General features: G+C 40.6%; 1 protein-coding gene across 10 annotated transcripts in view; it reads right to left on the bottom strand.

Annotated features, from left to right (window-relative positions):
- Window positions 1-1,516: 1,516 nt before the first annotated feature.
- CSPP1 (centrosome and spindle pole associated protein 1) overlaps window positions 1,517-15,287 on the bottom strand; it is a 62,161-nt gene continuing 48,390 nt past the window's right edge. For 5 of the 10 annotated variants that reach the window (XM_030233353.2, XM_030233348.2, XM_030233371.2 and 2 more), the window contains 5 exons: window positions 11,664-11,719; window positions 10,327-10,390; window positions 6,797-6,912; window positions 6,493-6,643; window positions 1,518-2,613 (listed from right to left, as the gene is read on the bottom strand). In XM_030233353.2, the coding sequence (XP_030089213.2) occupies window positions 2,399-2,613; window positions 6,493-6,643; window positions 6,797-6,912; window positions 10,327-10,390; window positions 11,664-11,719 (602 nt within the window). In that variant the 3' untranslated portion in view covers window positions 1,518-2,398. Of the gene's footprint in view, window positions 2,614-6,492; window positions 6,644-6,796; window positions 6,913-10,326; window positions 10,391-11,663; window positions 11,720-15,287 lie in introns of all 10 variants that reach the window. The other 5 variants (XM_030233358.2, XM_030233367.2, XM_030233375.2 and 2 more) reach the window with 3 other exon arrangements.

The raw sequence follows: 15,287 nt of genomic DNA, 5'->3' as shown, positions 1-15,287 counted from the left end.
TAGCAAACTGTTCTGAGACCATGACCAGGGTGTCCCTGACACTGCTGCCCTGAGCACTGTTTAAACAGCCACTGTTCCATGTGTGTCTGCCCAATTGCTTTCTAATCATCCGTGTGCAATCATAGAGCAATGAATTATCTAAAAACTTGGGCAGTTGTGGTTTTGGGGCTCTTTCTGGTTTTAAACCTCACTGCTTTATTGTTTTGATGTGTACTCCTCTTTAGTATAAAGACATTATTCTTTACAGCCTGACCTTCTTAAGCCATATTTATTGCTCATGTGGAAAAGGCCCCATAGCTGTTTAGTTTTGGTTCATTGGGAGCTGAACTTTGGTGTCATTGTGACTCTTTTGTGCCTCTCTAGTTCTTGCAATGCCCGAGCAGCATCAGGTGTACTCTGGGCATGGTGTTGAACTTGCAGCTCTCTGAACATGCCCGGATATGGTAATTGTCAGAAATCTGGGGTCAGGGGCAGAGAATAGGTTCTCTTTTAGTGATCTCAATATCCATCAGGGCTGGGACTGCAGATACACTTATTTTGCAGGCGAGGCTGCAAAAAGGTCAGGGAGGCAGAAGGGCCCTGCCAAAAAACTGAACTTGGGAGAGGCAGAGAGCACTGAAGAAAGATCTGGAAAAGGAAGATGCAAAGGATTCAGTGTCCTGAATAGTGCCCAAGGCAGGGCAGCAGCAGTGAAGAGTAGAATTCATGGTGCTAAGGGCTGCTGAGCAGTGAGGTTAAAGTAATTTCAGTGGTTTCAGGCCACAGCACAGGTGAAGGAAGTAATTCAAAGAGGTTGTGGCACAACCTGGCCTTGAACTGGAGGAAAGGAATGCCAGGTTCTGATGGACTGTGGCAGTTATGAAAATTATTGCAGTGAAATGAGGGTGGCTTTTTAGGGAAACACTTCATGCTTCTCTCAGGGGAAAAAATTAAGGAAATAATAATTAAACTGTAGGCAGTTAGATGAGGAAGAGAAATTCTGCTTCTAGCCTGGAGTTGGTACAGTGAACGTGTCTCAAACTTCAACTTGTGAGGCAACTGGAGAGAGCCATCAAGGTGACAAAGTACAAAAGCCATAAGGTGGGCTTTGGCATGAGAGGGTGGTAAGTGTGTTACTATAAAGCATTTTCACAAAGTTATTTCCTCTGTCTCTGGGAAGTCCAGACTGAAGCAGCCATGCAGCCCAAGGTACCTGCTCCAGCCCAGGTCAGGGATTGCACCAGTGCCCCTGCTTGAGTGGCCAGAGCTGTCAGATCCACACTGTTGAACCTTCTTACCCTGATTTTCTAGCACAACAGTAAGAATTACCCTGATTTGGCAAATCCTCTCTGGGAAGGAACATGCTAAGCCCAGGAAGCTCAATGCCACACACGTTTGAAAGTACACCTGTCAGCAAACATTGCCTGCCATCATCATGGAACTGCTGTAGCCTACAGACAGCGTGCAAAAGCTTGAAGGTGGCAGTGTAGTAAAAATAAAAGACCTTTGTAAAATGTTCTTTTTTCATCAGTGGTTTATTAGGGTCATTTTCTCCCCTGTTGATCAGGTTTAGGCCTCTGAGTGGGAATTTCCTAACGAAGAGGAAAGTTGCAGCATTACCCCTGCTTTACCTTGGTTGTGTTGCTCACTGAACTCCTAAAATCTTGCTCCATGTCCTTCTTGCTAAAGCTCTGTGCTCTCGATGAAGAGATTTTCCATGTATTTTTATTTCTTTGGAGACAGCTTTAACACTCCAGTTTGTTCCTGAGTAAATGAAAGCTGAAGCAAATCATAAATTCAGAAAATTGAAGTCGGCTTTCACAGGTTTTATAACAAAAATAATTTTAGTAACAAAATACTTTATTAACTCTTCAATCAGAAACATAAATATATTCAACAATATCTATATTTTAAGCACACAACAAGTTAGGGAATGTAAGACACATTGTTAATAGTCTTTTTTTTTTCCATCAAAGTGTTAGCTGCGCTTTCATGCAGGACAGCATTTATCCTGTACGAAAACCAAGTCCTTCTTCAAGTTACTCTTTGGGTAAAAACCTAATGCCCTTCTGCTCTTGGGCTGCTCTAATGCCAGAAAGTTTTGGAGTTTGACTATAAACCTAAAAAACATCTTTGATTTACTATCAAATTCACACACACCACACTCTGGTTCTGCGGCTGAAACTTGAGTTGTGTAAAAAGTGCAAAAGCTGCCAAGCTATTCCTCCACGTCCCACGTCACGGAATAGAAAACATCCCTGCGCTCCATCTCCGTTCCACTGCAGCGTCCGATCCTTTATTATTGCTATTTGCAGTTACTCACACAGCTCCTCACTCTGCACACGGGAGCGAGCTCTCTCTCCCTGCGGGATTCCCTGGCACAGGGCTGAGCGCTCTCCTGGGCGGCTCCCGGGCGGAGTCAGCCGTGCGCAGTGGAGAGGCCGTGCCAGCCCAGCGGGAGCGCGCTCTCCGGGGACAGCTTTCCTGCGCTCGGCTGCTCCGCCAGCAGCCTCCGCAGCGTGGCCGACGTGCCCGGCCGCAGCCAGGGCTCTGTGGCCACCGTGTCAGTGGAGCTGGCCTGGGACTGGGCACGCTTCAGAAGGTCGTCCACGTCCCCTAAGGAAATGTCATCACCTGAGAGAGGAGAGCAACACGTGTGTTAGACTGTCAGACCGACAGAAGCTCTTCCTGTCACTGCAATCAGTGCAGCAATAATGCTTTTAAATTATATGTATAATAATGCTTTTAACTGACATTTCTACTTAGCACACATTTGCTGATGTTCTGGGGAACTGGGCCTCAGCAGCTCCCCCCGAGCAGCTCGGCGAGGGGATAAGGATATAAACAGAGGTGGGCAGACTTGGCAGAGGGTTCTTGCTTTCCAAAAACTTCTATTTAGGGAGAATCAAATCTGTCAGTGCCTGTATGCATAAAAATGCATGTGAAAATAAGGCCATTCAATTACAGTGGCCTGACTGAACCTTGTATAAACAGTCTCCTACTGAGAAAGAATTGTTTTAACTTGGTTTAATGTTAAGTGCAAATGCAAGTGAGCCTGTGCATCACAGCCCAAAACCTCAGTGAATGTCATGCTCAAACTGGCTAAGTTGGGATCTTCCAGCTACAAAACAAGCCCCACCTAACAAAAACCAGAACTGCCTGGCCTATGAACTTGGGGTCGTTCTCACTCTGTACTCTACTGTTACTTGTTTCAATTCTATCAGCAATTATACATACATCTAATACCTTAAACAAATAGTTCTTAGTGTGGATTATCAAACAACATACATTTTTACTATATATGAAAGGGTATGAAGATATAAGTTTCTCCATACTTAAACAAAAAAAAAAAAAAAAGCAAATCCCCTCTATCTATAACAACTGAAAAATGCAATGTTTTCCTCTTAAAACTGAACCATGTCAATGAAGAGGTTCTGGTGTCTTGGTGATAAAGGTGGGCAGAAACATGTTTAAAGACTCTGGAGTAGGAAAAAAAAAAATCAACATTTTTGCATAAACATCCTAATTCAAGCAGAACAGAATTGTATATTCTTTAGTGATTAAATAATTCACCTAAGCAATTAATAATGGAATTTAAGTATTTAGATGATTTTACAAATTTCAGGGTTTTATTCTGCAAAAATGATGACTTTTAAAAATGAGAATTTAAACCAAAGAATTTAAATCTTCTGTGAAGATTCTCATTAAAAACTGAAAGTTGATGGTCTAAGCATGGGTGTGAAAGCCCAAGGCCTGGAGAAGCAGCAGGCAGGTGTGCAGGGGTGAAGGGAAGGACAGAACTGCACAACCCCACACACACTGGGAACAAAGGCTCAGTTTCCCTCTTTGTCTGTTAGGTGGGATTGAAGGTTCTAAAACAAAATGCCAAATACTTTTTGTTCCAAAAGAACTTGGCAGGAATCATTAGTTCTGTCACATCACACAGACAGTGATCTGATCATCCTCCAAGCCCTCCCAGTCTGGTTAAAACTTGTCTGCAACACTAGAAGTGAGAGCAGACCTCCCTCTCTGTCATCTCCTGTGCTTGCAGCTGGCAGAATGAACCTCTTTGTCTCCTCAATCCTGGGTCAGATCAACTCTGCCATGGGTTGGAACCCACACTTTTTTGCATTTGTAGGTTTAGAGGGGTTAACAGCACACAGCAGGAAGAGGGATAACTAAAGAAAATAATTTTCTGTTTGCTGCTTTAAGAGATGATACCTAGCAACAGTAAAGATAAGGTTGTTTAGAGACAAACTGGGAATGTCCAGGCCAGAGGGCTGCATTTCCCCACACTTAACTACTTCTGCCTTTAGCAAAGCCTTTAGATCTGGCAGATGCCACTGGCAAGATCAGCTGTTGTGCCAGAGGTAAGATCACAGTTCACATCACTGGATCAGGCTCACTTGGTGCTGCTTTTAGAAAGCACAGCAGATCAGCTGCACTGCACAACTTCTTCATCATGAATTTCAACACTTCACACACTCCCTAAGAAACTGGCCTTAACTGGGACACACATCAAGACTCTTGATAATTCAGTTTGCATGTGGAGGCTGAGGGTAAGGAAAGCATGAAATCCTGCTTTAGAAATGGAATGGAATCTGGATTCCTGCAGAACACCAACAGCAGCACATCCTGTGGGCCCAAACCTGTGAGAATTCCCTCTTCTGTATCTGAGCCTGCTCTTGTTTATGCCCATAGGAACACACATATAGTGCCTGACAGAGACTCTATCACCCAAATATTCACCAAGTCTACACTGATGGGAATTTTTTTGGATGGGTAAAAATGGAGGAGAAGGCCTGACTCCTTTTGTCTAATTTTCCAATTAAGAAAACAATACTAGAATGCCTTTAGGATTCCCACATCAGTTCCACAGGAGAAAGTGAACTGCTGAGTACAGAGCCTCCTCATTGAACCAGATCAGCTCTTAGAATTTATCAAAGCCTGTGAATTGCCACCTCTGGTCATTTCAAGGGAAGATAACCAGGTCCCTTAGTCATATATTTGAGAGATTTGTTTTCTCTCAGCAGTGTCTCTGACAGCAGAGGAGAAATGACAGTCCTGGCTGCTCAGAAAACAAGAGGATGCCACAAGGGCTCTTTCAGACTGTTAGGGAAAAGGAGTAAAAACGCCTGGCTTCACTCACTTTTTCTGTAACATCCCTGAGCACAAGGTGGGAACAGGAGGGCAAGCAGCAGTGCAGCCTGAACAACCACAGCTGAGCAAGAGGATCTATTGCTGCCTTTCCAAGAGGCACAAATGCCAAGGATGAGTGATGGGTCCCCATGTGCTCCAGAGAACAAGCTACATATAGACACATATATATATACACACACATATCAAAATTATATTTATCTAAAGGCTGAAGCTCTGGAGGCTGTGACAAACAGAAGGCAAGTAAAATAAAAAGTGTAGTGCATACCATATGAGGTGAAATTACAAAAGAGGTGAAATACAACAAAGATACTGAAGTAGTAGTAGTTCACATAGCAAATATATCTGGGTGGAATAAAATTAGTAAAGCTTTTATTTAGATTATAGAAGAAAATTAGTATGAATAGGGTTTATTTTTTAGTGACTTAAAACCACAGTGAAATGGTTAAAACAAACAAAAAAAAAAGATGAAGTGCTTGTAAGAGTACCCATAGCAACAGAATCAAAAATACTGCCAGCATCTGTACTCTCTTTAAGTTTATAAAAAGGATACTGATACTGTAATTGCCTAGACAGCATAGCAACTACCTCCCCCAAAAAGGGAGATTTCAGACTCGTATGAAAGAATCATTAGCACAAAGTGTATGAACTAGGTCTCAGTCCATTTGAGAAATTAAAGGCCATTAATGGTTGCCAAGATTGGTACTTCATACACAAAAGGGATCTAGATCAGGCAGCCAGCATTTGGAGATTCTCCAAGACAACTCCCAGCACCTGATGTAAGAAACTTGGAATGAATTCAAGCGTGTGTGCCGTGAAAGGGGTATCAGTATCAAATACTCACATACTCAAATACTGAATGATCATTAATATTAACAAACACCTAGGAAACCAAATTGACTAGAAACTGAAGTACTTCATCACACACAGTTCTCTGGCCTATCTTCATGCTGGCTGGACCACAGACATCTGACTCCCAGGAATGCCAACAGACTCACACAGGCACCTCATCATCATTCACCACTTGGGTGTTTTATTTCTTCCCACTGCCATTTCAGCTGTGCAGCTGGATATCCCCATCTTGCTGCCCACACTGCAGTGGTGCTCACAGGACAAGTGGGAGTGGCTGATCAGACAGGAAGAAGAGAATCTTTTCCTACTCTCCTCCTCTAAACTCAGTCTAAACAAGTTGTGGTGAGGCATGCTGGGGAAGCCGTGTACCAGCTACAGAGCTCTATAAATAACTCCTGTGTTTGATCTGGTTGCTCACTGTTCATGAAGCCCATTATTATTTGTTCCTTTAATTATTGTAATTACTTAGTGTTCACCACATCATCTCTGCTACAGGGAGCATACCCAAGGAAGGAGATTTCTGCTGGAGCTCAGTCAGTCTGTGCAGATGCTCCTCGTTCTTGCCTTTCACCTGGTCCATGTCGAGGCTGAAGTTGGAGTGCAAGGAGAAGCTGTCAGGCTGCAGCAGCGGCGTCTGCCCTGCTGGAACTTCCTCCTGCAGGGAATCCAAAAATGCACAAATCCTTCAGTTAGACAGCATCCTTTTAAAAAAAGGGCAAATAACTGCACGTGTGCTCTCTCAGGAGCATAACATGGAGTCACTGTGGAAGCACAGGAACTGTCTGATGTTACATCTGCCAGTTCTTACACGTACAGCACTCTCCAAAGCTCGCTGCTTCAGTCGTCTCCTCTCCCTTGCAGAAAGTGGATGCTGTGGTAATGAATTCACTTCTTCTAAGGCAGAAAACATTTCCCCATTAGCACCTGGAAAAACAGGTGAAATAATTTTCAAAGGAATCGAAATACCAGAGAGTGCTCCAACCTGTTTATGTTTTGAAACAAGCCAATATGTTGTATGTGACTCCATCACAGGAACGTATTCATTACAAATCTTGTTTATACACAGACCTTTAAAGCAAATCAGTACTCAAGTGAGCACAGCCCCTCTACTTGAAAGGGAGAACACTTGGAAAATCAGAGTCATAAATAAATTTGTTACATGAAATACATAACAACATTACCTGGACTGACAGTGTTACATGGAATATGATAACACAAAATCTATGCCTTAATCACACATCCTTGGTCATAACTCTGCCTTTTCGTGTAATAAAATGTTAGCATCTGTTCATACAAGGAAAAATAACTCCATTTCTTGATCATACTTGTATCACATTACAGTGGAAGGAGTTTAATCTCTTTTTATAACACACATGAAGCCTAAGGTCATGTCTCTGCTTCACACCTGTCTATTTCCCCCTCTTTGCTGACTCTGGAAACTCAAACACAAACTGTTTCAAACAAGTGCTTTTGTTTTTTCCTCCAGGAGCAGTTACCCCAGCCTGGGGCTGGCTGGTGCTTTGCTGCTGCTTGGTGCAGGCAGTGGGCTCTGTTTCCTACTGCAGTCCCTCTGGCATCTTGAGGAACAGAGCCTCCCAGGCAAAGGAAGCACTGTGCTCAACAAAACCTCTACAGAATCCACTACCATTAACTCTTTGTGACAACCAAGTCATGTTTGGAAAAGTGGTTAGTCCAGTATATACCATAAAATTTTTAAAAAATTAAAGGACAAACGTGTGTAAATTCTAAACATAATAATTAAACAGTTATTTTAATTGAAAATTGACATACTTAGGTTTGAAAAATAAATTTGATTGATATCAAACAAGTTCAGAATATTAAAAAGAGGTCTTATAAAAATTCTTTTATATTGTCAGTTGTTTTTTTCCTTAAAAATACATTTTTTATTCTCCTCTCATCTTGTCTCTTCCCCAGTTTCACTAACAGTACTCATGCTCTTATCACAAATGTTTCAAATAAAAAAAATCAAAGCATAATTTTGAAACAGTGTAAGGCTAACAAATAATTTATCAAAATTCCAGCTACAAGACCAGCTGAACTTCACTATATTCAAAATTGTGCTATTACCTGGAATATAAAAAATGGTTTAACAGTGTGAATTTGTCACAACAAAGGACAAGCTTAAGAATTTATTTGTACCATTAGTGTATCATCAGTATCAGATGCTACCTGTTCCTGTAAGCATCCATCATTCAGATCCTGTTGCACAGAGATGCTTTTAAATCACTGCATTAACACTAATGGATTCTAGGGTTTACAATGAGGCAAAAAAAGGAAAAAAGAAACTAAATTATTTCTAACTGCCTCAAACACTTTATTTCTAACTGCCTCAAATTTCTGAGCCCTAGGAGATAAACTCATATGTAATGCTGACATAACAGATGTCAAAATTGAGTTGGATTCTAAACCCAACCAAAAAAACCCTCAAGCAAAACAGAGGGGAGTGTTACACTCCTCTAAGGAAATGGCAAACACTGTTACAATACACCCCCTGTATTTCACCAAAGACCCTCAGACAATGTGAGCAGCACAACTCACAGAGAAGGCAGCCCACAGAGAATGATAGTTTTTATTTTTAATTCAGGGATGGAAATCACCAGATTCATATTCAGAATGTTAGTAGCTATTTATAAAGCCCAAACAATGCAAAGGATAACACATTTTTAGTTAATGCATACAGCTCACTATTGAAGAACGTGGTTTTCATCAGCCAGAAATGATCTGGGGGGAAAAGGAAAAAAGGGGGTGGGGGGGATAAATAATGTGTTAGGTTAACTCAAACACCTCACTAAACTGCAAGTACCAGGTTGATGGGAAGAAGAAGGGAAAGGGTGAGAGCACAATAAATATCATGAACCTTAGGAAATAACCAAGAACACTCCATTACAGAGCTGGCAGCCTCACAGCAGATGAAAGGACACAGTTCACAGAAGGCACAGGTTGGATATTTATCCACACAATACTGCTGATGGTGAACAGGGATTCAAAAATGCTAATTCCAGTTGGTGAAAGACAGCCTGTGAAAGGCCCAGCTTAGAAAGGCTCATGAAATGCATCCAGCTGCAGCTCACTGGAAGCTGGAAGAGCCCTGCATGTTTGCTCTGCACCTTGTGTTCCTCTCCATGAGCCTATCCTGGCTGAGATGGGATATTTGGCTCCAGCCTAGACAGGTGGGCTCTCCTGAGGCATCCTTCCACCACTGGGCTGTTCTAATACACAGTAATCCTTAACCTGAACAGGAAGGAATTGCAGACTACAGGGAGAACCAAATGCACTGAAGAAGGCTGAAAGCCCCGCCCTGTGCTCTTCCCAGTGCCAGGTTCTACCCTGTACTCCAGGACTTGCATGTTAACAGAACGGGCTTGAATACACTTCAAATGAAAAATTCTGCTTTTAACCAAAGCCAGAGATAACAATCATCAGTTTATAGAAACACTGTTTCATTAAAAGTACCTGCTTCACTCTACTGCATCCCCCCTACAGCAAAGAATAAAAACCTTGCAAGATGATTTCCCATAGATGACTGAAAGAAATTTCAAGATACTGAAACTCCTGCTAATTAATGGAAAATAACATTTAAAGGCCTGAGCTGGTTGGGTTTTTCTAGTAACTGGAAATAAAACAGCACTTTTACATCCATGCGTATAAAGGTTGAATAGAGAGACACTACATGAGGCAGTCTATAGAAAACTAAAAATCTTCTGCTTCAGATGATGAATAGGTGACAATGTCTATAAGTATAATGTTGCAAGTGAAATGAAATAAAATGTGAACAGCAGAAAAGTGACCAATTTAGCATGAATTGTTATTTTATACCCATATAATTATACTTAAAATCAAGCATGCTTGTAAATCAAAAGAATAACCATGAAAAGAATCGCTGACTGTCTAAGACTTCTGTATTTCACTGTGGACAGACTGCAATTGTAAGCTGTGATTGTCAATAAATTATTTGCAGCAGAACAATAGAAAAACATTGCCAATGCTACCATTGTAACACATTTCCTGAATAAATATTAGCTTTTCCTTATCCAAAGCTGGGAAGATGGCAAAAAAAGCCCCTTGAAAGCCTAACCTCCCAAACAAAGCATGAAGAGCAGAGAAAGATGCTTTCTCATGAAAAGATGTAAGGTGGTAAAGGGCAACTGAGCAGCAGCATCAAATTTACGTGTCATTACAAAAATTTGCTGCAGTAAAATTTCATAAATCTCTGCATTTTAATTTGGAGACATAACTTCCTAACAGCAATAATCATTTCAGAGACTAAACCGTGTGTCTGTACACCCACAACATGGCTAAGGGGAGGCAGAAACTCACCAATAAAAGCACTGTCCGATTCCAACAGTGAATTTTTCTGGAATTCATTAGATTTGTTCCTGAACTACAAGATAAAAGAGAAAAAATGGAAATTCAGAGGCTTTTATACATTTCTGGGGCCAAATGATAATTAATGTAAATTAATTGCCAAACTTCTGCAAAGCAAAGAGCAGCTCTACACTGTTAATATTCTACTAACCCTGACTTTGTGATTCTAAAACCCAATACATTTTTAAAGAATTCATATTCTATTAAAGCATTAGGGTTTGGGTTTTTTTTTTTTTACTTTTCAGTATAAATCCCATTTGCTGAAATTGCCTACACATGACAACTGTTGTGGTAATTTGTGTAACACAGACATTTCCATCAAGAAATTGATCTGTGTCACTCTGCATAAGGTTCAGAACAGTCAGTGCTCAAAGTGAGCTTTGCACTTAAGGTTTGTATGAAATGTGGATCAAATGAAGAATGATTTCTTATGTTTAACTTATCCCACCACATACAATCTTTGACATTAAAGCATTAAAATAACAAATTTCTACATCATAATATCAAGCACTAAGACCAATACTCATAGTTGCAACCATTTATTACAGAAATCCTACTGAGGGATAATTTACGTTGAAAACCACTCTAAAATCAAAGCAGTAGAAACCATCAGAGGAAACAGAACAAGAGAAAACAAATCTTTTACTGCAAAGCATTGCTCTGAATGATAATTTCAGGCATTAAATTACAACTATAAAGTGCATTAATGTGATAATTTTTTAAAATAAAAACTGTTTCATTTCTGCAGTTAGTTACAGTATTATCCTTGAGGTTAATGTCTTTGCTGTTGCAGTCTCCTGATTTTCACTGCTTCACATTCCCATGAAATACAATTGAACTCTGTTATTCAGTATTTGGGGTTAGTGCAGGATTCTAATTTGATAGCACTTTATATGGCTCTTTTCACCAAGTCAGACAATAAACATTCCATCTGAGAACAGATCCAATTCTTGACTGGCCAAGTGCATCACTTAAACCAACTGAATTCAGAGCAACTGATTCTGGCTTGGCTTTTTCTACTAATTCTCAGCAGCAATCTAACAACATCTGAATATAAAATAAGTACAAATGAGTACAAAAGAAGAGAGTTAAAGAACCAGGCCATCTCTATATACAAAGATAAGCAACTTGTATGTCAAGCTTAAAGAAGCTGTTGTTGGTGTGGACCAGAAAAAGAAGTAAATTAGTTTGCTGTCTTGTTAACTGTCATTCCTTTCTCCAAATCAGTGAAAGACACAATATTTCTCACACTTGAAAAAGTAACAACATAAAAAACCTTTTATTCTTACCAGGCCCATGGTTTGTGGGTAGCTGTCCAAAGCAGAATCCTCTTGATCATCAAAATCTACATAGACAAGAGACAAAGTGACAGGGTTGACATAAAAATAGTTAATAAAAAAACATATTTTATCAGCTTATTATTGCAAAAATGAAGATCAGTATGCATTACATCTTTAAATATACATAAATTGTGCTGAAGGAATGGGTTTTTTAAATGTTTGAATGCAACAGTTATTCCAGTTTCCTTATGTAAATTTAAGTAGAGTCAGAGAAATCAAACAGAAATCTGTAGTTTATTACTTCTAATCTGTGTTTTGGCTCCTGGCAGGGAACAACAACCACAGCAGGGACTGCAGAGAGCCCCAAGAGTAAATGTAGATTCAACATGCTAAGCACACCACACTTCCAGCCTTCAAAGAAAAGTTGATCCTGACAGAGATCATTTCACAGAGGAGAGTGATAAGAATTTATGTGCTTTTATCTCAGGATAAAAATCTCAGTTCTGGAGAGCACAGAGAGCCATCCTGAAAGTTAAGCTAACAATCACCCAATGCATGCTGGAAATGCAAAGAAGCAGAACTGAAGTTACTTTTCTTATTTAGTTTAAATTTTCAAACAAGTTATTTCAATAGATTGGTTTTGAGGCAGAGATGCAAGAAACAGCACTTTACTCAGAATGCAGCTGACCTTCTGTCCAGCATCAGAGCACTGTCAGTCCTCCTGGCCTGACTCCCAGCCCACTCCTGTCACACTGTTCCAGTGTGAGCACCCAGCACTGCAGCACAGCAACATCAAACCTGCTCCTGAGGCTTTCCCTCACATCCCCCAGAATAATAATCATCCAGAAGTCTGCAAAACACTGCCTCCTTTACAGGGACACAGCTAGCACTTAAAAACTTGGCATATTTAAAACATTGATTTCTCAGTTTATAGTTTCATTAACAGTCAACATATTCCTCTTTCACATAAAGAAAAAAACAAACATATCAGAGGGAAAACTGTATAAAAAGCATGTAAGGCAAAAACCACTTACACATAATGTGGGAAAGAAGGTATGCCTTTGCCACAACAGCCCATAACACATTATTTCACCCACAGTATAAAAGTACATCCTGCTTTAATCCATCTTTCTTTCTGCCTTAAATCAGAAAATAAAACCACTCATCTGTTTTCAGCAAGAGGAAGGTGATGTATTTGTCTCTGAGAAAAACAAACTGGAAACAGAGAGATGGCAACTAATTCTCTTGCTAGGTACTCAGTGACAGACTATAAAGTTAAATTATGTTGTTAAGCAGTAGGAGAGAGAAAAAGAAAAAGCAGTTTAAGGAGCCTCGAGAAGCATCAGTAGAAAATACTACAAAAAAACAGCTGCCTGTCTATCAACTAATCTAACCTAACCTGAAGAGGCCTTTCCTCAGATGTCATCATGGAAGCCTACTTTATCTATTAGCAGAAGTCTCAATGACTCCATGTACTTGAAATTAATGGAAAAGGCAAATTTGCCTTCTAGATGGTGGAGGCTTCTCTGCAGAAAATATTAAATGAAGACTTTCTCAGTCTATTAAAAATGGCAGAAAACCAGAACCAAGCCCCAGAGAGATCTCAGCTGAAGCCAGTGCATTATTTTTCAGCATTTCAGTCAATCTCATAAAGAGGAAGATTGAAGTCAAGCCTATACATTCCATTTAGGCATTAAAAGGTACTCACAACCATATAATCAACACAGCATGTGATACAGATGTGCTTATTTGCAGCTGTGATGTTCTATTATCCACAAGCAATATGGCCCACATTGCTTGAACACCAGCTCATCTGTCCAAGATAGAACAGGGATCATCTTTAACACTCAACAGGACACGGAACAAAACACAGCTGTCACCCTTCACATCTTGCTATCAGTTCTGTTCATCTGACAGGTCTGGCAACAGCTGACAGGTGCAAGCCTGAAAGCACCAGTGACCAGAAGAGGCATTCAGTTTTTCCAAAGCAGTATGCAAAAATGCAAATATTTTCCTTCCATGTGTGCTTGGTTTTATTTAATGCCCAACTTTCACCTAAGGCTAATAAATCTGAGGAGCAATTCCATGGGTGACTGGAGCAAGGTGGGGGGCTGTGGGAAGATGCCAGGGGATCCTCTGTGCTGGGCACAGCTGTTGCCACAATGGAGCTGGCTGCAGGACACAGCAGGGCCTATCAGTCATGTTTGTGATGCCTCTGCAAACAAATTTGAGCAAGAGCAAATCAAAGCATGGCAGCAGGACTGACAGATCTATGAGAAGCAGCCCTGGAGCCACCAAGCCAGAAAAGGAGGAGGAGGAAGTGCTCAAGTGCCAGAGCTGAGATTCCCCTGCAGCCCCTGAAGGACACTATGGTAGACCAGAAAGGTGCAAGAAGACAGAAGCAGCAGAGAGAAACTGCTGTGTGATGGCCAAAATGCCCCCTTCCCAAGCCTGACATCACTCCTTGCATCACAGAGGTAACTTGGTACCTGGGGTGGTGCTAAGGAAGGAGAGCAGGGACACTGAGAATGAAGGAGTGAAACTGGGCATAGGAAAAGGGCAGAAAAGGTGCAGGCTTCATGCTTTTTATTTTCTGCTACTCCAAGTCAGTAATCAAATATTTAGGCTTATAGTAATTAGGTTAATTTTCCCCAAGTCAGGTCTGTTTTGCCCACAACAGCAGCTGCTAACAAATCTTCCCATGTGCACCTTGGCCAAAAAGCTTAAATCTTCCTGTTTCCCCAAAGGGCAGGAGTGAGGAGACATAAGCAAGAGAGCAGCCATGAGGGAGTCTGGCTGCTAGCAAAGGCTAAGCCACCACAGAAATAAAGTTGCTTTCTCTTCAAAAATTTAGTTAGGCCAGTCTGAATTACAGAGGTAAACACTTTTCCAAGAAATCTGCATCTTGCACTCAAAACTGAGTTCATTTGTATAGATTTAAGCAACTCTCATTATAATTTTAAAACAACTTCTAAAACAACTGGAAATACTGCTCCTTCATGACTGTTTGTAAAAGATACCTGAATGAACCTTACATTTGGAATTCACTGTAGTATGCAAAAAAAGGGATAATGCATCTACTTTTCACTGCTTCTGCAATATGCAGCCAAAATATTTTCCATGTTAGGCTGCTATTGTTTACTATCTTAGGATCATCTCTATTTAGTGATACAAGCAACATTTTCCTTCCAGAACCTCCAAGTAGTTACAGTATCTCACATGTGGTTTCTAAAGCAAAGGCTTTTTATGGATACAAGTTTCTGAAACTTTAAAATAAATCAACCCAAGATAATGGAAATAAAAAATAAACATCATCCATTAAAAGGAGACCAAGGTGACAGTGCACTGGCTGTATTTTAATCCATTCACAGTTCCAAGTCTTCCTACTTCCTCCATCAGAACTCAAGAATTGCTTCATGGAACTTATCTGCTAACACTTTTTTCACAGTTCAGCAAAAGAGTTTCACTATTCTGTAGTTTTCTCCAAGAAAGAGTAACAAAACCACTTTTCCTTTAGAATTTTTGAAGTATGAGGCACCCGTTAAATTACTTTCAGGGAACCAAAGAGAAACAGTCACAAGTAATTGAAAAACCCCAAAACTAAGTACAACACCACAAAAGCTCCCCCAAACA

The sequence above is a fragment of the Serinus canaria genome, chromosome 2 (assembly GCF_022539315.1).
Source record: "Serinus canaria isolate serCan28SL12 chromosome 2, serCan2020, whole genome shotgun sequence".
In the NCBI taxonomy this organism is placed as follows: domain Eukaryota; kingdom Metazoa; phylum Chordata; class Aves; order Passeriformes; family Fringillidae; genus Serinus; species Serinus canaria.
Note: the sequence above shows the minus strand (reverse complement) of the source record. Positions and strands in the feature narration are given on the sequence as shown.